Source organism: Aotus nancymaae, unplaced genomic scaffold (assembly GCF_030222135.1).
Source record: "Aotus nancymaae isolate 86718 unplaced genomic scaffold, 86718_ANA_hifiasm-v0.15.2.pri h1tg000043l, whole genome shotgun sequence".
In the NCBI taxonomy this organism is placed as follows: Eukaryota; Metazoa; Chordata; class Mammalia; order Primates; family Aotidae; genus Aotus; species Aotus nancymaae.
The window spans coordinates 4,836,825-4,859,072 of NW_026988457.1; the positions used below are offsets into that span (position 1 = coordinate 4,836,825).

The 22,248-nt window shown below is 34.6% G+C and overlaps 1 protein-coding gene across 6 annotated transcripts in view; it reads left to right on the top strand.

Moving 5' to 3' along the window:
• Nucleotides 1–22,248, top strand: part of PDS5B (PDS5 cohesin associated factor B) — a 181,333-nt gene that overhangs the window by 50,152 nt on the left and 108,933 nt on the right. For all 6 annotated transcript variants that reach the window (XM_021669282.2, XM_021669286.2, XM_021669284.2 and 3 more), the window contains exons 2-7: nucleotides 975–1,101; nucleotides 4,036–4,239; nucleotides 11,749–11,835; nucleotides 11,947–12,044; nucleotides 12,681–12,807; nucleotides 20,981–21,061. In XM_021669282.2, coding sequence (XP_021524957.1) covers nucleotides 994–1,101; nucleotides 4,036–4,239; nucleotides 11,749–11,835; nucleotides 11,947–12,044; nucleotides 12,681–12,807; nucleotides 20,981–21,061 — 705 coding nt within the window. In that variant the 5' untranslated portion in view covers nucleotides 975–993. The remainder of the gene's footprint in view (nucleotides 1–974; nucleotides 1,102–4,035; nucleotides 4,240–11,748; nucleotides 11,836–11,946; nucleotides 12,045–12,680; nucleotides 12,808–20,980; nucleotides 21,062–22,248) is intronic.

Genomic DNA, 22,248 nt, shown 5'->3' on the forward strand with positions numbered 1-22,248 from the left:
TCTGTTTTTGTTGTCTGGTGTTTTTGTTGGTTCTCCCTTATAGTTGCTTGGTTATTTTTGACTTGATACTGCTCATTGTTCTAGAAACATCATAGTGGGGATTCTTTGATACTTAGGATGAAGGCATCTCCCTCTAGGCAGGACTTGGATTTACTTATGTTAGGTGCTTGGGGCCATTATCAACTGGGGGTCTCTGAGTTCATGTTTTGAGAGTCTCTGGGCCACTTAGGTCATATGAACCTCAGCAAGTGTGCAGGCCCATGGTCAAAACTAATTACCTGTCCTTTCCCTGTATTCCTATTGCTTTTCTCTGTTTAGCACTAAAGCAGCCTTCTTAGCGGTTCCCTGAGTGGGAGGAGACTGAGAGAAAGAGGGTTCATTTCTAGTTTACCCTCGCAGGTATATCTTCTTTGGGTAGGATGGTGGTCTACATTAATGCCAGGAGAGTTTCCTATTTGACTCTCTGCCTTGACAGATACAGGTTTACTTTTGTTTCCCTTGCCCTATAAGACCATCAAAACTGAATCCCACATTTATCAGAATTGACAAATGCTTTCAGAGCGTAAGTAGCTGTAATGTTCCAGTGTTCCCACTTACTTCCCTGGATTCCCATTTTCTCTTAGGTTCTAGTTTGGGTAGTTTGTGGTGCTTTCAAAAAGTATTTATTTTTGATTCTTTTTCTCTAGCATATGTAGTTTTTTTTTTTTTTTTTTTTTTTTTTTTTTTAAGTTGGAGGGTTAGGGAAAATAGCATAGCTTGCCACTGAGGAAATACAAGTAAAAATAAGTTTTGTTTTTCTAAAAATAATTTTGGGAACTGTTCAGTATAGTGATTTTCATTAAATGGTTAAGTAAATTACTATAAATTAGGATGTAGTCATAAATTTTGGTTGGTGGGGAAGGTTTCCATTCATGTTTGTTAATAATGTTTATATCTTATTTTTTGGTTTACATCTAATAGTTTTCTTGTTTTAGGGGTAGAAATATTTCTGTCATGGCTCACTCAAAGACTAGGACCAATGATGGAAAAATTACATATCCGCCTGGGGTCAAGGAAATCTCTGATAAAATATCTAAAGAGGAGATGGTGAGACGATTAAAGGTGAGTAAAATTATGTTCTTTTGGACATCTGTGTAAATCTGTGTAAATCATATGGGACTATAATATATCTTGTTAGGGTAACTTAGAAAAGCAAAGCAGCAAATGACATAGAAAGGATCTAAGGGAGTAGGGTATATAAGGAACAGTGGAGATTATTTGTCTATGATTAATGGGGACAGCAGTTACAAAGGTGAAGCTTAGATTTTCTAGGATCTCCTGTACTTGATTATAAAGAACAAGTCTACAGTACTCTTATATTTCTATTTGTCTGTACAAAGTTGTCTCCTTTCTCCTATATATCGTTCAGTTTCTAAAGACAACCACTTTAAGGGAGTTTTTATACTGAGTAATCAGGCTGTATATTACTTTCTTGTATGTTATTTTCAAAGTAGGTCAAAGAGCTTCACTTTTAGCTTCTCCCTCTGCCTCTGACATGTAGTAAGTTCAAGATTGCTGGTGAACTTCTGTAGATGAAGCTAGGTTCTCTTCATATGTGTGTGAATAATATTTTCACCTTTTCCTTTAGGGTGGTAATGGTCTCTGTAATTGTTAAAGTGGATAAAGGAGCATAGTGTCCAAGGAGAATGTTAAGCTGATCAGTTAGTTTAGATGGTCTTCATTTTTGAGCATTTTGTTCCCTTTGAGGTTGTATCTACCTAGATATGTATGTTGCTTGATATATTACTATTTACCTGCATGTCATGGCTGAAAAACTTACCTAAATTAATCATTGAAGATCCAGGGGTTAAAAACAAATACTCTTTTTTATTGCTACATGGTGTATAGGAATTTTTATAAGGAGAAAAAGATGCTAATACTATTATACATTTCACATAAAGTCTTAATATTGTAATATATATGTTATTTATACTTAAAGTATTGGAATGTCAGATGCCAGATGTTTATTATTCAAAGGAAAATCATCTTTGAGCAGATTAAATTTACTAATAGGTGTATATTTTATCTAGTTGGGAACTTGTGTATATTTTATTAAGAATAGTCAAGCTATAAACCCCTTCTGTATGTGACACGCTTCATTTTCTATGTATTTACCTTCTCTTGACCTATTGCATTTTTAGAGAAACTAATACATTTGTTACTTTAGATTTGTTTATACTAAGAATAAGTGAACATTCCTGTTGTTTGCTGAGAGACTAATCTTGAACTCAGACAGTGCCTACACTTACAAACTGATTAGCATTAGTGTCCTTTAGAGATGTTTTTTTCTCAGACATCTTTTCTAATTTGGAGGACTCTTGAGTTATTAATGAGTTCTATAACAGCATTTGAGTTGTATACAGTAGTGAAGAATTCTCGTTTTCTGGACCTTTAACAAACTTTGTGGTTATTGTTGGTGGAATGATTGCTTCAGTACTCATATTTAGTGTTTGTAATATGCTTTCATTATTTTGTGGACACTTATGTCTGACAGTAATCCAGTTATACTTTTTTCTCATTTATTTTCCTAATTTATACTTCCTATTATTTTTAACATCCTCCTTCTTAGAAAAATATAAAAAAAAATTATGTGGGATGATATGTACAAGTACCCATGTAAGTTTTATACATTATAACAATTTGTTAACATGTAAGGTAACACTGTTATAAATTTTTTTTTCTTGTGATGTTTTATTCAAACTATGCTTAATCTCTTACTCTTTTGTTAAGAGATCTACAGAAATAAATAGTTCCATGCACATGCACGTAGCTCTTTTTTCCCCTTTGTGGTTTTTCCTAAACACATAGACAATCAAAACATAAATCTTAGAAGTAATAGAATAAAAAAGTAGTAAGACCTGCACATCATACCCTTAATCTAACTGTAGTGCCAGGTCAGAAGGATTAGTCTGCTGTTGGTTCTGGTATCTGGCATAATAGAACTGAGAATTTGCTCTGTGAGGAACAGTGTTTTCCACAGCTGCTCTGAGGATTCAGTATGAAATTGAGCCATTTATTACTCAGAAGCCTAGCTTGATGGCAAGTGGAAATCCTTGCAGCATAAAGGACCAAGACATTCAACATTGATCCTTTGTGGCCAGTCCCACTTGTTGCCTAGTATTTGCAGCACCACCTAGTGGATGCTGGATGGTCACCTTTCCATTGGAGTTATATTTAAATAATTGGTTCCTGTCAAGTTAGGCAATTTTTGTTTCATCTGAAGTAGGAATAGTGCAGACTGAGGTCATCATTGTAATTACTAATATTGAAATCAGAGAAAGCTCTTCTCAGAATTTATACTATACCATTCCTCACCACTCTATTTTCTATTCACCTTTTATAGAAATATTTCTGAAAAAAGAACCATTTCTTATAGCTTCCTTGGGCTTAACTCACATGTGCCACTGAATTAATGAATTATCCATCTCATATTCTCTTTTACTGCAGCACAGGAAATATTTTTTTGGATGCTATGGTAGTTACTTCATAGTAGCTTTTCAGTGTTTAGGGATGCATCTTTGACATCCTTTCTTGAATAAAACCATGTGACTGGAGTGGTTTAATGGCTTAAATGGAAAATTGTCATCTTAGGGTTTTTTTTTCTTCTCAAGAAAGGATTAGAAATATTATTTTTAAAAAAGATGGTATTCTTAAGGACATACTCCTTTTAGTCCAGTTTTACAAGTGAGACCAGAAGTTTCCACAAATATTCTATTGGAATTTTTCCAATAATGACTACTACATAAGGCTAATTTAAACTTTAAAAATCTGGTTAGCAGATATTTTGGGTAAATGAAAAAATATTTTAGTCTTGTAAAGAAAAGTTTACCTTTAGTTTTAGAAGGATTATGTTCTCTCAAATAGAGACTTTCTGCAGAAAAATGAAAGTATATTCATTTCAAGTTAACCTTAGCAATTAATATGACCTTTAATTCACATGACTGTATTTATACTTGGAGCATTTCGTTATTTAATTTTTTTTTTGTTTTTGTATAGATGGTTGTGAAAACTTTCATGGATATGGACCAGGACTCTGAAGAAGAAAAGGAACTTTATTTAAACCTAGCTTTACATCTTGCTTCAGATTTTTTTCTCAAGCATCCTGATAAAGATGTTCGCTTACTGGTAGCCTGCTGCCTTGCTGATATTTTCAGGATTTATGCTCCTGAAGCTCCTTACACATCCCCTGATAAACTGAAGGCAAGTACTGATTTAAACAACTCTGAGATTGATGGATACTTTGATTTATCTTTCTAACTAAAATAGGAGAAATTAGATGATTTCCTTGGGTTCTTTGACATTAGATACAGTAATCTTTTGCTAAACTTCATCTTTTTTTTTTTTAATAGAACTTTTCAAAAACTTTCTAGTCTTGAGGTTAAGAAGTAGATTAATGCAGTGTATAATTTTTTTTTTATATTATGTCATCATTAGCTCTGTTTCTTTCAATATAATTTTGGGGGCAATTCCTTTTCACTTTTGAAAATCCGTATTCAAGATCATGGCCATTATTTAAAAGAATACCTAGTCTAAACATGAGTCTATAATATATAATCTTAGTTTATTTAATGTAAGATGTGATAAAAATTGTTATGGGCCGGGCGCCGGTGGCTCACGCCTGTGATCCCAGCACTTTGGGAGGCCAAGGCGGATGGATCACAAGGTCAAGAGATCGAGACCATCCTGGTCAACATGGTGAAAACTCATCTCTACTAAAAATACAAAAAAATTAGCTGGGCACGGTGGCACGTGCCTGTAATCCCAGCTACTCAGGAGGCTGAGGCAGGAGAATTGCCTGAACCCAGGAGGTGGAGGTTGCGGTGAGCCGAGATCGCGCCATTGTACTCCAGCCTGGGTAACAAGAGCGAAACTCTGTCTCAAAAAAAAAAAAAATTGTTATGAAGAAAATACAGGCCAGGTGCAGTGCTCAGGTCTGTAATACTAGCACTTTGGGAGGCTGAGGCAGGAGGATTACTTGATTTATCATGAGTTTGAGACCAGCTTGGGCAACATAGTAAGGCCTTGTCTCTAATGAAAAAAAGAAAAGAAAAATTAGTGTTGCATGGTGCTGTGCACCCGTAATCCTAGCTACTTGGGAGGCTGAGGTGGGAGGATTGCTTGAGTGCCCTGAGGGCAGAGGTTGCAGTCAACCAAGATGGCACCACTGTACTCCAGCCTGGGCTGAGTGAGACCCTGTGTCTATTTAAAAAAAAAAAAATTCAGTGAACAAAATTTTAAGGAAAGGTACAAAAGACATGTAGTACTTGGTTACAGTAATTGTAAGTAAAACTGTATCAGTGCGGGATCTTTAAAAGACCAGAAGAGAAGGGGAATAGCATGAGTAATCTATTTAGGAAAATGCTGGTAGAAAGATGAAGTAATTAGAGCTGTGCAAAAGATACTGAATGTTTATAAGGCAGGTCAGGTAGGAATTAAAAACAGCAGCAATAAAAGATAATTATGGAGACCTGTAATCCCAGCAGTTTGGGAGGCCAAGGTGGGTGGATCACTTGAGGTCAGGAGTTTGAGACCAGCCTGGCCAACATGGTGAAACCCCATCTCTACAAAAAATATGAAAATTAGCCAGGTGTGGTGGCACATGCTTATAATCCTAGCTACTCAGGAGGCTGAGGCAGGAGAATCACTTGAACCTGGGAGGTGAAGGATGCAATGAGCCAAGATTGTGCCACTGCACTCCAGTTTGGGCAACACAGCACGATTCTGTCTCAAAAAAAGAAAGATAATTGTGGAAACTATGAGTTAGAGAATGAGTCTTTAGAAGATTATTAATTAACAGTGTGAAAAAGTACAGACAGTGTATGTTTATTTCACTTAATAAGTCTTACTGTTACTTACATGTCAGGAACTGGATTTACAGTGGTGAAAAAAAACAGGCACGGTTCTCGGACTCATGGAGTTCTTGATAATTGAAGTAAGGAACGTGCTTGTTTGATCAAGTCTACCAATATTCAAGTAGAGAATGTGGAACCTGTTTTGGGCATTCTTGTTTTAAATTTTGATTGGTGAAAGAACCTTAGGATGAGGGAGGAAGAGGGCAATATTTGTCATTTAAAGGTGGAATTGAATTGTAAGATTTGAGAATGGTCAGAGACTTTAAAGAAAGTAGATAATACAAGCTGGTCCATGTAGTTGTGTACCTAGGTACTGGCTTGATTTGTAAATGTGAACTTCTCATTTGCAGATACTTAATCGGTTTAAGGAATGATTCCATTTTGGCTGTAGGCTGTGGCTCTCCCTTACTAGATGTTTTGTTGGCATTCTCATGACAGGGAAGTCTAACTTAAGACTGCTGCTATACAATTTACTTACCTCTCTTGGGGATCTTTCAGTTTGCATGATCTGTGACCTATTTCAGGACTTAGTGGGTAATGAGAAGTTCTCCCTAAAAAATAGCTGCATATCTGTTCTGTTTATAACAGGACAGTTTATGAGAAGACTATAAAATAACTGAAATTAGGGTCTTTGTGCATTATTCCCTAGCTGAAAAATTTTAAGTATTTAGTTTTTCTGATGAAAAATTTTTTTTTTTTTGAGACAGAGTCTTGCTCTGTCTCTGGTGCAATCTCGGCTCACTGCAACCTCTGCCCCCCAGGTTCAAGTAATACTCAACCTTCCTAGTAGCTGGAATTACAGGCACCTGCACCATGCCCGGCTAATTTTTATATTTTTATTAGAGACAGGGTTTCACCATCTTGGCCAGATTGGTCTTGAACTCCTGACCTCATGATCCAGCCGCCTTGGCTTCTCAAAGTGCTAGGACTATAGGCAAGAGCCCCTGCCCCTCCCTGAATTTTTGAGTCTTATTCTAAATGTCTCTTTTTTATTTTTGGGGGACTTTAAAATTATTAAAATTGTTAATTATTAAACATTATTGACTTTGAGGATGCTTTCTAAATATTTAAGAGATTTCACTTTGTTTTGATTAGCATCCAAATTTATATATATGCATATCTGTCTATATTTTGTCTACAGTAGTGTTAAATACATATTGGAAAATTGTGATATTTGAGTCTTACCTTTCCACTTTCAGTTTGTTATTGTCATCAGCAACCCCCTTTTATACAGTTGGCTTCATGTTCAGACAGTAATTGATGAGGTTATAAGTGACTGTTATCTTTCCATTACCACATAGGGTCAGTATGGCATGTATTCTCTTTCAGCAATCCAGGAAAGGTTCATTCATAGAGAACATATTTTCCACAGTACTACTGTCAAAGTAACGTTTTTTTTAATTTAAGTAACCTTTTAAAAAAAACTTTTAGGTTCAGGGGTACATTTGCAGGTTTGTTATTAGGTAAATTGCATGTCATGAGGGTTTGGTGTATAGATTATTTTGTCACTCAGGTAAAAACTTGGTTCCCAATAGGTAGTTTTCCTATCCTCACCCTCCTCCTACCCTCCACCCTCAAGAAGATGTTGGTGACTGTTCTGTTCTTTGTGTTCATATGTACTCAGTTTTAGCTCCCACTTATAAGTGAGAACATGTGGTATTTGGTTTTCTGTTCCTGCTTAGGATAATGGCTTCCAGTGCCGTCTGTATTGCTGCAAAGGACATGATCTCATTCTTTTTTATGGCTGTGTAGTATTCCATGGTGTATATGGAATATTTTCTTTATCCAGTCTACTGTTGATTGGCATTTAGGTTGATTTCATGTCTTTGCTATTGTGAGTAGTGCTGCTACGAACATATACATGTGTCTTTATGGTAGAGTGCTTTATATTCCTTTGGGCATACACCCAATAATGGGATTGCTGGGTCAAATGGTAGTTCTATTTTCAGTTCTTTAAGAAATTGCCAAATTGTTTTCCACAATGGCTGAACTAATTTATATTCCCACCAGTGATGTATCAGCACTCCCTTTTCTCTGTAGCCTTGCCAGCACTGTTTTTTTTTTTAAAGCTTTTTAACAATACCCATTCTGACTGGTGTGAGATGATATCTTGTGCTTTTTTTTTTGATTTGCATTTCTGTAATCAGTGATGTTGAGCATTTTTTCATACGCTTATTAACCATACATATGTCTTCTTTTGAAAAGTATCTCTTCATGTTTTTTGCCCTCTTTTTAATGGGGTTGTTTTTTGTTTGTTAATTAAGTTCCTTATGCATTATGGATATTAGACCTCGTTGGATGTATGGTTTGCAAATATTTTCTCCCATTCTGTAGGTTGTCTCTTTGTTTTGTGATGCAGAAGCCTTTTAGTTTAATTAGGTCCCATTTGTCAATTTTTGTTTTTGTTGCATTTGGTTTTGGCATCTTCATGAAATCTTTGCCAGGTCCTGTGTCTAGAATCTTATTTCCTAGGTTATTTTCCAGGGTTTTTATAGTTTTGGATTTTACATTTAGGCCTTTAATCCATCATGAATTGATTTTTGTGTATGGTGTGAGGAAAGGGTCCAGTTCTGCATATGACTAGCTAGTTATCCCAGTACCTTTTATTGAATAGGGAATCCTTTCCTCATTGCTCGTTTTTATGGGTTTGTTGAAGATCAGAAGGTTGTAGGTGTGCAGCATTATTTCTGGACTTTCTGTTATGTTCCATTGGTCTATGTGTCTGTTTTTGTATCAGTACCATGCTGTTTTGGTTACTATAGCCTTGTAGTATACTTTAAAGTTGTGTAATGTGATGTCTCCAGCTTTTTTTTTTTTTTTTTTTTTTTAAATTAGGATTGTCTTAGCTGTTTGGGCTCTTTTTTGGTTCCATACACATTTTAAAATAGTTTTTTCTAATTTTGTGAAGAATGTCCTTGTTAGTTTGATAGGATTTGCATTTAATTTTATAAATTGCTTTGGACAGTATGGCCTTTTTAGTAATATTGATACTTCCTATTCATGAACATGGAATGATTTTCCATTTGTTTGTGTCATCTATTATTTCTTTGAGCAATGTTTTGTAATTCTTGTTGTGGAGCTCTTTCACCACCCTTGGCAGCTGTTTTCCTAGGTATTTTATTCTTTTTGTGGCAATTGTGAATGGAATTATGTTTTGTGTTCTTTTTCCTTTTCCTTTTTTTTTTTTTTAAAGACAGAGTCTGGCTCTGTCACCCAGGCTAGAGTACAGTAGCACAGTCTTGGCTTACTGCACTCTTTGCCTCCTGGAATCAAGCAATTCTCCTGTCTCAGCCTCCTGAGTAGCTTGGACTACAGACCCACACCACCACGCATGGCTACTCTTTGTATTTTTAGTAGAGATGGGGTTTTGCCATGTTGGCCAGGCTGGTCTTGAGCTTCTGGGCTCAAGTCATCCACCCACTTTGGCCTTCCGAAGTGCTGGGATTACAGGCTGAGCCACTGTGCCTGGCTGGGATTGTGTTTTTGATTTAGCTGTCAACTTCAAAATATGTGGTCATCATTACGTAGTGAATCACATCTTGAAAATTTGCTGAAGATTGTTTTATGGCTTATTATGTGGTCAGTTTAAAAGTATGTGCCATGTGCAGATGAGAAGAATGTATATTCTGTTGTTTTGAATGGAGAGTTTTGTAGATATCTGTTAGGTCCATTTGGTCAAATGCTGAGTTCAGGTCCTGAATATCTTTGTTAGTTATCTCTGCCCCAATAATCTAATTCTGTCAGTGGAGGGTTAAAGCTTACCACTGTTATTCTGTTGTCATCTGTGTCTCTTCATAGGTCTCTAAGAACTTGCTTTATGAGTCTGTGTGCTCCTTTGTTGAGTGCATATATTTTTAGGATAGTTAGGTTTTCTTGTTGAATTGAACCCTTTATCAGCATGTAATGTTCTTCTTTGTCATTGTTGGTTTAAAGTCTGTTTTGTCTGAAATTAGAATGGCAGCCCTTGCTTTTTTCTGTTTTCCATTTGCTTGGTAGATTTTTCTCTATCCATTGACTTTGACCCTATCAGCATCATTGCATATGAAATGAGTCTCTTGTAGACAGCATGCAGTTGGGCCTTGCTTCTTTAACCAACTGACCACACTGTGGCTTTTAATTGCAGCATTTAGCACGTTTACATTCAAGGTTAATATTGGTATGTGCTGATTTGGTTCTGTCATCGTGTTGTTAGCTGGGTATTGTGCAGACTTGATTGTGTGATTGCTTTATAGTGTCAGTGGTCTGTGTACTTAAGTAGTCTTTTTGTGATGTGCAGTAACAGTCTTTTCTTTCCATATTTGCATTTAAGGACCTCTTGTAAGGGAAGTCTGGTGGTAACAATTCCCTTAGCATTTGCTTGTCTAAAAAGAATCTTATTTCTTCTTCACTTACAAAGCTTAGTTTGGCTGGATTTGAAATTCTTGGCTGAAATTTCTTTAAGAATACTGAATATAGGTCCCCAGTCTCTTTTGGCTTATAGTGTTTCTACTGAAAGGTCTTCTGTTAGCCTGATAGGGTTCCGTTGTAGGTGACCTGCCCCTTCTCTCTAGCTGTCTTTAGCATTTTTTCTTTCATTTTGACCTTGGAGAATGTGATGACTGTGTGTTTTGGGGATGGTCATCTTGTATAGTGTCTTGCAAGAGTTCTCTGCATTTCCCAGATTTGAATGTTGACCTCTCTAGTGAGGTTTGGGAAATTTTTGTTAACTATGTCTTCAAATATGTTTTCTAAGTTGCTTGTTTTTTCTCTCTTTCTTTCAGGGATGCCAATGAGTTGTATATTTGGTCTCTTCACATAATTTCATATTTCTTGAAGGTTTTGTTCATTCTTATTTATTATTTTCTCTTTATTTTTGTCTGACTGAATTATTTTAGAGAACCAGACTTTGAGCTGTTGGATTCTTTCCTCAGCTTGGTTGATTCTGCTGTTAATACTTGTGATTATGTTATGAAATTCTTGAAGTGAGTTTTTCAGCTCTGTATGTTCAGTTTGTTCTTTCTTAAGTAACCATTTTTGAAGGGTGTACTTTTGATAGGACTTTTCTTAAAAGCTGCTCAGTTATTTGCGTATTAATTTTTTTCTTTTAGCATACGTTTATTATTTTACTTCTAGGGAAATGTTTTTATTTTTTTCTCTTATTCGTGGCATGCTTCCTTTGCAGAATTAGCTTTAAAAAGTTTTTTTAAGCTTTTTGAGAATATCATCTACATTTCTCTGGAAACTTATTTCCACAAAATCTTGACTCAGAGTGACATTGAATGTGTCTTTACCCAGGTACAAATGCAGATACAGTAATAAATCAAAAACATGAGATAGGAATAGATTTATGAAGGTGGGGAAAAGCAAGTAATTACAATGATTAGTAGGAAGCTTGACAAGTTGACTTCTAAGAGTATAAGCTTCTCTGTGGTATCTATTATATTATCATTTGGCAATTAAAAAAAAAGTTTGTTTCCTGTAAACCACTCTTACTATGTAATTACCATGTATTTTGCTGTTCCAGGAAACCTTATAAACTCAGTTATTGCAACATTTTTTATTCTAAAAATAGCATAAATCTTAGCTGGCTCGGTTTTTAGGTCTATTTGTTTAACTTTTGCTATAAGATGAATTTTTTTGACTTTAAGATTATGGTAAATGATTTATGTTTTTCTATGAAGGATAGTAAGGTACTTAATGTTGTTCATATAAAGATGTACTTTTAAAAAATTTTAGCCAAATAAAATTTTTTTTCTGATTCTTTATAGTTTATTTTGATAGGTACACATGAGTGCTGAATAAAATCTAAGAGTTTCATGGATATTTTCATTTAGTGTTCATAATCTAAATGGCACTTTGTCTTTTTTTTTTTTTTAAGGATATATTTATGTTTATAACAAGACAGTTGAAGGGGCTAGAGGATACAAAGAGCCCACAATTCAATAGGTATTTTTATTTACTTGAGGTAAGCAATATCTTGTATCTCGAGGTGACATTTTAAACTGATTTTTTGTGTTTGTATATTTTTACTAATCAGAATGTTTACCTTTCACTTTTTTTTACCTCTTATTTTTAGAACATTGCTTGGGTCAAGTCATATAACATATGCTTTGAGTTAGAAGATAGCAATGAAATTTTTACCCAACTATACAGAACCTTATTTTCAGTTATAAAGTAAGTTTATTTTATTAAGTGTATAACATTAAAAAAAATATAACAAATTTTGAACTTGCAGGTGGACCTGCATAAACTGTTATGATGAATATTAGAAGGGTATGATGAATATTAGAAGAGATGTAACTTTTAACACATTTAAATTTATTTTTATAGATGTTTCAAAAATGAATACAGCTTAAGTTTGTATTATATGGAATTATTGGTTAGGAGTGGCGTAAGGCCAATATAAAATTTTTTTGGATTGCATTATTTGTCTATTGAAAATGTGATTGACTTCTTAATGCATGTGGCTATTTGAGTTTTTTGTGTATTCTTTGAAATTATTTACTAGAATTAACTTCAAAGCAATTCTATTCTCTGAATTTAAGGTAGAACTGCAGTTGCTTTTGATGTAATCACTTTTGATTGTGAGACAGGTGAAAATTAGGGAAAAATCTAAGAAATGTAGTCTAAAAATATAATTTTTATACTGTTGTATGCTGTGGGGGAGAAGGAAGCTTTAAATGAATTTACATAGAATTCTATTTAATATTTTAGTATTATTTTTTAAAGTATAATGCTTGTCAGTATCATCTTATGAGTAAATTCTTGTATCTCAGTTGTAATTGAAATGGAATCTGTTTTGAATTACAGCAATGGCCACAATCAGAAAGTTCATATGCACATGGTAGATCTTATGAGCTCTATTATTTGTGAAGGTGATACAGTGTCTCAGGAGCTTTTGGATACAGTTTTAGTAAATCTGGTACCTGCTCATAAGGTGAGTAACAATATATATTGTAATGTGTTAAAATTTGTGCTTAGGTTCTAAATATGGTTTATTCTGCTTTAACCTTAGTTTTAGAGATCCTGTTGGTTTAGTTATATTAATACATATTTATTGTGTTTAATGTGTAATAAAAAGATACACTTATTAGTCACTAATAAATCGTCGATTTAGTTCATGTAATAACATTTGTGATAATTCAATTTTATATAGAGTGTATTTCAGGGAATGAATTAGTAGCTACTTAGATGTTGTTACATAACTTATCTGTCAGAAGATGGAACCAAGTAGGGCCATAACTAAAAGACAGTGGTAATGTAATAGAGAGGACTGATTAATTTAAAGTCTCTACTAAATGGGAGAGAAGTGATATGTTGGTGACATTGTCTCTTGGCTGTGTGATGTTAATCAAGATGCTGTGTGTGTGTGTGTGTGTGTGTGTATGTGTGTGTATGTGTGTGTGTGTTTTGACTTTTGAAAATGACTGACTCTCCAGTTAGAAATATGGTTCTGTAATTTGGAAGGGGGTTGGTTTAAGGAGAGGAGCACAGGAATCACCAGTGTAATTATCTGTGCAAATATAAGACCTCTCTGGCAATGCACAATCTCAGTGTAGAGCTATACAGCATTGTCACAAATAATGCTTCAGTGAAAATGATCTCATAATTAAAGAATTCCATACTCTTAAGGAAAATAGTCTCTGAATCCTGAGATTTAGCACACACAACAAATAGCAAGATTACAACTCAGGAATTCAGATAATATATTTATTAAATAAAATCCACAGGTTCTGGTGTGCTGGGGGTTCCTAGTCAGTTGCCATCTTGTTTCTCTTCCCACCCCTCATTCCTTGCAGCTGCACTTTCTGAATGCAGCTCACCATGTCCTGACTCTACCAGACCAGCCTCACTTCTGCCTCTGGTAACTGGAAGAGGGAAGAGGGAAGCTGACAAGTAGAGTTGCAGAGGCTTGTCCCATTGTCTCCTTCACCTTGATGCCCACATTTAGTTACAATTGCTGTTAATCCATTTTATTAAGTGAGCTGTAAAAATCAGCCTGGGGCCCAGCTACTAACTTCCCCTGGGCAAATGAACACCTGGCCTGATGCCACAAGCTCTACTGTTTGTGTGCTCAGGTGAGAAGGCAGGGGTCGTGAATCCAGCCATAAAATGCTGTAGGGAGGAATAAGCCTTTCAAATAGGCGGTGCTTGACTGGACTTCTAGTTCTCTGGAACCTCACCCACCTGTCAACTGTGCCAAGACAAACTCTCCTAGACATAAATCAAGTATCTATCTTGGCTTTCTGCACTGAGCAGCTGCTTACCAGAGGCATCTGAGGTCTCCATCCATCAATTGTCATGGAAAAGACTTTGTTGGGGAAAATAAACTCCCTCTTCCTGAATGCACATTTCTCCTTGGCCTTGTTATAGGGAGAGGACTTGTAGGTACTTTCAGAAACTAGAATCATAGGCTCTACTAAACTTCCTATCTCTAAGTATAGGAGCTGGAATCTTTCCACCAACTACTTACAGATTCAATCTTTTGCTTAGTCCATTTAGCTTAGGGTGGAAATTTCTCAAGGCAATTACTATTTTGCAGTCCTTTGCATAACTTTAGCTCCTTGTAGTTTAGTGAATGACACTGAATAAAACATTCTGACAAAGTTTTTTAAGAAAATCATAAATACTCTTGAAAGAATTAATGATAAAATGTTTAAGAGTTAAAAAACATAAAAACTATACATATGAAAAGAGAAAATTAGGAGAAAAACTCATTAGGAATGAAAAATGGCTGGGTGTGGTGGCTCACACCTGTAATCCCAGCACTTTGGGAGGCCAAGATGGGTGGATCACCTGAGGCCAGGAGTTCAAGACCAACCTGGCCAACATGGTGAAACCCCTTCTCCACTGAAAATACAATGGTTAGCCAGGCGTGGCAACCTGCGCTTGTAATCCCAGCTATTCAGGAGGCTGAGGCAGGAGAATCGCTTGAACCTGGGAGGCAGAGGTTGCAGTGAGCCAAGATTGCACCACTGCACCGAAGCCTGCATGACAGAGTGAGACTCTGTCTCAAAAGAAAAAAAAGAAAAGAAAAGAAAAGAGCAATGGCTATCAAAATAGAAATCTTGATTGAATTATATGTAAAAGATATTTAGAGAACTGGGATAGATGTCAGGAAATGATACAGACACAGTGAGATGAAACATGAAAGATAAGATCTGACATATTTAATAGTAATTTCAAAACAACAAATAGAGAATTGAGAAGAGATGATATTCAACTAGAAGTTAGCTTAAAATATTCCAGAATTGGTTAAAGTTGTTAATTTGTGGATTAGTGAGAAAAAGTACCATGACTAGAGCAAAAAAAAAAAAAAGAGAAATCCCTGTCCAGGCCCATCCTGAAATTGCGGAATACTGAACGAGAAATCATATATAAAGCACCCAGAATGTAAAGGCATGGCCTTTACCAAAGAATGAAGGCTAAACTGATTGCTGACTTCTCAATTGCAGTGTTAGAGAATAAATGTAATTTTATGTAAGATAGAGTGGTTTAATGCAATTAATAAGTGATATGATCCTGGGATGATCAGGAGGAGTATTTGGAGCTCTTGATTAACTTTGAACTTTAAATGAACCACTTATGTTAATATTTTAAGGATTATAAAAAAAGGAAGAGTTACAGTAAATGCAAATGGCCTAAATTTACCATGTAAGACAGATTCTCAGATTGGATTGAACATAATCTGGGTGGTTGTTGTTACTAAGAAATACAACTAAAACACATTCACAAAAGGTTGAATATAAAAGGATGGAAAAAAGACTTGCCAGGCAAATATAAACGAAAAGAAAATCTAGATAGCTTATATTAGACATTGTAGTCTTTAATGGATAAGGAAGAGCTTTATATAATAAGAAAAGATTCAGTACTCAGGAAGATATCTAATATCTTGTATGCACATAGGCTCAAAATAAATAAAGCACAAATTGAAAGAATAATGGACAGAAAGAAGCAAATTCACCTTTTGTGTTCCATTTTAATGTGTTTTAGTGATTATAAAGCAGGTAAACTGAGTTTATAAAAATAGTGAGAATTTGAAACACAAAACTAATTTAATAGCAAGCATAACTAACAGAAGCAAATTCACTATTCGTGTTCTATTTTAACATGTTTTAGTGATTATAAATGAGGTAAATTGAGTTTATAAAAATGTTGAGGATTTGAAATACAAAACTAATTTAATAGCAAGCATATAATCTGACAAAACATTAAGTCATAATGGCAATTAAAATATTTAGAAATGATAAGTGATACATACTAAAACTTGCAGGATACAGTTTAAATGTAACTTTATGACTAAATGTCCATTTCAAGGAGTAATAAAAACGTTATCAGAATAAACAAATTATGCCAGGAAGAAAATAGTGAAGAAATGAAATTAGTGAAATAGAAAACACAGTGACATTCCGCCAAAACCCAAAGTTAGTAATTTGAAAAATGTATTAAATAAGCAAGTGATTGGAATGTTAGATCACAGAAAGGGAAATGGTATCTATGTACAGTTTTAGAACGAAATGAGGAACAGTAGACATGAAAAAGATCAAAAGACAATTCCATGAGCAATATTTTATCCTAAAATATTTGAAATTAGAATAAATTCCTAGAAATTATAGCCTATCAAATTTGTCTTGAGAGAAAATCGGGACAAATAGTTTATAAACAATACATTTAATTGGTTTTAAAAACTCTACCTATAAAACAAAACTCTTCTTTTCAAGCAGTAATAGCAATGACAACAGCAGCAATAATAATAACAGCAGCAGAACTCAAACCAGCAACAAAAGAACTTGTAAATCTGTTACCAGGAGATTTCTATTGATCATTTAAGTGGCAAATATTCCTCATCTTCAGCACATTTCCAAATTATAGAAAGAAAGGACTACTCCATAACTCATTTAATGAGCGGAGAATAATCTTCCTAAGGAAACCAGGTGCAAACCAAGCAAGGGAAAAAAAAAATAGGCTAATTGATTTCCAGTATAAAATAGTAATTTCCAGAATGATGTAAAGTACTGTTGATAATCACCAAATTGGCTTTATTTTAGGAATACAAGGATGGATTAACATTAAAAATGTTAGTGATAGACTAAGATTAATTTGTTTAAATTAATAGATCAAAGAGAAAAATTTTAATAGAGAAAAAGATGATACAATTATAATTTATGATAACTTAGCAAATTTGAAATAGAACTTAAACTAATAAGGAGATATGTATGATACAGTATTTAATGGTAAAATGTTGAAGCATTCTCTTTGATGTGAGGAACACTGTAAAAATACTGCTTCTACTCAGGTGAAAAGGCAAACATGTTTTACAAAAATTTTGTATTTATATTTAAATATATATTTTTAAATTTCAGTAGCTTTTGGGGTACAGGTATTTTTTTGTTTCATGGATTAATTATATAGTGGTGAAGTCTCAGCTTTTAGTATCCCCGTCACCTGAGACATGTATGTTGTACCCAATCTGTAATTTTTTTATCTCTTGTCCCCTCTCTGCCTTCTGAGTCCCCATAGTCCATTATATCACTCTGTGTGCCTTTGTGTATCTGTAGCTTAGCTCCCACTTATACATGAGATCATACAGGATGTGGTTTCCTATTCCTGAGTTACTTTACTTAGAATAATGGCCTCCAGCTCCATCCAAGTTGCTGCAAAAGACATTATTTCATTCTTTTTTATGGCTGAGTAGTATTCCATCACCATGGAAAACCACATTTTCTTTATCCACTCATCAGTCAGTAGGCAGTTAGGTTGGTTCCATATCTTAAGCATGCTTTTTAAAATTAGCATTATAGTAGGTGTGTTACATTAGTGGAATAGGACAAGACAAATGTAATATAAAAGGATTAGAAAGAAGAAACTAAGCCAAAATATGATTGCCTGTGCAGAAAACACAAAATGGTGGTACAGATAAATTTATAGAAAATAAAAGAACATTCTAGAATGTTGCAAGACATAACATGATATAAAAACCTGGTAGCATAATTTAAAAAATTTTCATTTGTAGCTTTAATGATGATGTAAGGTACTTAGAAGTTTAACCATAATGTGTATCACCTTTATGTTGAAAATTATTATAGTTGGCTGAAAAGCATAATGGAAGACTTACATATGTTGAGAGATTTACTGTTTATGGGAGACTTGGTATCATAACGTCTTCTGCATACTGATCAATAATTCAATCGAAAATAGAAACTGAGGCCTGGTGCAGTGGCTCTCTCCTGTTATCCCAGCACTTTGGGAATCCGAGGGAGGAGAATTGCTTGAGCTCAGGAGTTTGAGACCAGCCTGAGCAAAATGGCAAAACCCTGTCTCTACAAAAATTAGATGGGCATGCTAGTGCATGCCTATAGTCAGAGCTACTTGAGGGTGAGATAGGAGGATCGCTTGCACCAGGGAGGTCAAGGCTAGAGTGAGCAGTGATCGCAGCACTGCACTCCAGCCTGGGTGACCAAGTGAGACTAAAGGAAAAAGAAAGAAACCGATAGCATGTGCACTTGTGTGTAATTTGACAAACTGGATCTAAAATTGACATGAAAAAGCAAATGACCAGTAATAGCCAAACAGTTTTGAAGAAGAATAAGAAAGCAGGGGTCTCCTACTCTTGACATTATTTTCTTGTGTCCCTCTGACTATAATCAGTCAGTGATAGACAAAGGGGCATATGGAAACAATGGAGAATTTCTGAATGGAAGCATCCTTATGTAGAAGCTGACAGAGTGGGTATTACAAGTTATAAAAGGGGGAATAAGAAATTAATGAATGGTTTTAGGACAGTTTACCACTTATATGGAAAAATAATAAAAATTAGATACTTCAGAACATACATACAGAACATACATTTCAGAACGTAAGTTACAGGTTGAGAAAGATCTAAATGTGAAAAGTAAATTTTTAAAATTTTGTTTGAAAATAAATAACATCTTTACAATCTCAAGATAGGAATGAATTTCTTAAGAAAGATATAGAGAACAAAGCCGTATAAGAACAGATTGATAAATTTGATTATACTAAAAATAAAAACGATTTGTGGTAGCCAGTATATGGAATTGACCTGTGTCTATCAGTGGATAAGTATATAAAGAAAATGTGCTGTATACACACACACACAAATATTATTCCAGCCACAAAAAAAAAAATTAAATCTTATCATTTGCAGCAACATGGATGGAACTGCTGGGGGTTATTATGTAAAGTGAAATAAACTGAAAACAGGAAGACAAATATGTTTTCACTCATGTGGGGCTGAAAAAAAAAGCAACAGGTCTCATGGAAGTAGAGAATAGAATGGTGGTTTCCAGAGGCTGGGAAAGGAACTGGGGAGGGGAAAAATGAAGAAAAGTTAAGGTTTAAGAAAATAGAGTTAGATAGAAGGAATAGTTCTTTCTAGTATTTTGTTTTTTTTGTTTTTTTTGAGATGGAGTCTCGCTCTGTCGCCCAGGTTGGAGTGCAGTGGTTCGATCTCAGCTCAGTGCAACCTCTGCCTCCCAGGTTCAAGCAATTCTCCTGTCTCAGCCTCCCAAGTAGCTGGGATTACAGGCATCTGCCACCACGCCTGCCTAAATTTTTTTTATTTTTAGTGGAAACAGGGTTTTGCCATGTTGGCCAGGCTTGGTCTTGAACTCCTGACCTCAGGTGATCCACCTGTCTCTGCCTTCCAAAGTGCTGAGATTACAGGTGTGAGCCACGGTGCCCAGCCTTCTTCAAGTATTTGATAGTACGGTAGGGACATTATAGTTAACAATAATTTATATTTCAAAATAGCTAAAAGAGAAGATTTGTAATGTTCCCAGCACAAAGAAAACATAAATATTTGAGGTGATGGATATTTTATGTACCTTGATTTGATTAGTATTTAATGTACACATGTATCAGAATATCATATGTTCCCCCAAAATATGCATAGTTGTTACATATCAATTAAAATAATGAAAAAACGTCACTGTACTTTAAGACATTATAAACATTGTGAAAAGACAAATATAGACTAAGGTATATTATACATGTACAGACAGTTTCTGACTTAATGGTTTGACTTACTTTATGATGGGTTTATTGAGGTATTAAATGCATTTTGGGTTGCTTACTTTGGGTTTATTGAGATGTAGCTTCACCATAAGTCAAGGAACATCTATAATTGACACAAGTTTAGTCCATAGAATTTTTGGAGAAAATCTAAAAATAAAAGTAAGACTAAATAGCGTAATTGAAAAATGGCAAAGATAGAATTTACAGAAAATTACTTCTCATATACACAAGGAGACTTGTACAAGACATATAATTTAATGTCTGTGAGTAGGAGAATCAGTAAAGAATCTGTAGTATATCATATCTAAACAGCAGTTAGTATGGATGAAATAATAAAGTACAAGCATCAAGGCAGGTAAATCTAAAAATATGCTGAGTAAAGAGTATGAGTTTAAGGATATATACGGTATTCCTGTTCTCTGGAATATGTTTAAACTGGAGTAGTGACTCCATTTTTGATCTTTACTTCCTTGTATCATTATCAGAGTCTCTTAGAAACATATTTTCTTATGATATTTTTTCTTGTTATCTTCCCTTCATACTTTACGATTTATTGTACTTCTGTTGTATCCTTCGACTTACCTGTGCTCTGAAATGTGTTTGAGTAATCTGTTTTCCCACAGCTGCCCCAAAATCCTTTGTCCTTCCTCACCTATGGGATCCCCATTGCTGGCCACACTAGAACATAGTTCATTCTCTTAGTGTGTTTTGCTTTTTTTGGACCTGCAGTAGAACAGATTGTATTTGTACTTAACAGATTTGATTTTGGGACTAGATTTAGAATGACTTAAGTATCTCCTCCTCTATCTAATAAGCATTTATTGACCATTTCTATGTGGTTTACATTATGTCATGAACAAAATAGGAAGAGAATATAATTATCCTTATGTGGAAGGAATCTTAGATCCGGTAGACCAGTTAGTCCCAAAAAAAGAAAAATGGCTTTGCCTTCTCTCTTTTATTCTAATTGAGTCTTAGATAGTTTCATTTACGCAAGAGTAGTATTTTGAGTACAGGTAATATTTTGCTTTTCATAGTTAGAGATATATAATATAGATATTATTTATGTTTTTCAGAATTTAAACAAACAAGCATATGATTTGGCAAAGGCTTTACTGAAGAGGACAGCTCAAGCTATTGAGCCATATATTACCAATGTAAGTCTTACTTGTAATTGGTTGTCAGAAGGATTAAACCGAAAATTTAAAGACTTGCTAAATTTCGTCAGATAGTATATAGTTTAAAAAACAAGAAATTTGTTTTGTTTTAACCCTTAAATAATGTGTTTTCTTTCTCCTTCTTAAAATTATTCTTGCTAATATTTTCTGGAAGGCTTGCTCTCATCCTATTTGTTCATTATCTTCTTTCAAATTGCCTGAGAATTTAAACAGCTTTTTTTGTTGGTCAGCAAGATACTCTCTTTGTTTTTACTGATAGAAATAGAGTTAAATATAATTAGATAAAACATATGGAACTTTTCATTATTCAGAGACGTTGCTTACAGGTTTTTGGAGATTAAATTGATTTGTACAAGAAGAAGATATGAAATAATATTAAGACCTAGAAGTTGAAGGCAAGTATGAATAGCAGTAGTGATTTAGTAAAAGTTGCTTATCTATTGCTATTACTGGGGTACATTCCACATAAATTGTATCTTTTCTGAAAAAGAGGAAGAATTGTAATGAAATGGGCCCTTTCAGTACCACCCCAAATCTACTTACTTATGATTCACTGTCTTCTTTAGCTGCTAGGTTCACTGACAGAAGCTTATGGTAAGTTTTGTTTTCTCTCCACAGTTCTTTTGAGTTGTACAGCTTTAGGTGGCACTATTCATATTGTATTCTGTGTGAATGGTGCCTCCTGGAATACAGATGTAGAATACAGTGTTAATGGTGGCCCTTGAATTGTGTAACAGTTCAGTCCCTCCACGTGCTTTTCAGTTTCACTCACCTCCAGACAAGTAAAGGATATTAATTTGCGTTTCTGAGTAAAGTAAGAAAGAAAGCCTTTAATGATTACTTATGCATTCTACTAAAATTTATTGAGGGAGAGTTTTCCTTGTAGTATACACAGATTTAAAGTCGGTATATGAAATATATCATGAAATGATGTACTTGAAAACTAACATACTTCATAAAACAGTACCTTAATAAATCCTAGCTTTTGTTTCTGGCTTATAGCCTTAGAGAATCCTAAAGATATGATGACTTGAAAAAATTAATTTAATTTGTAAGGAAATTGTTTTGAAGGGTAAACTTTCAGAAGCTGTGGAATCAAATTCTGTAATCTAACTTAATAAATAGCTCCAAGATTGTCAGGGGACTCCAAATGTTAGTTTTTGCAG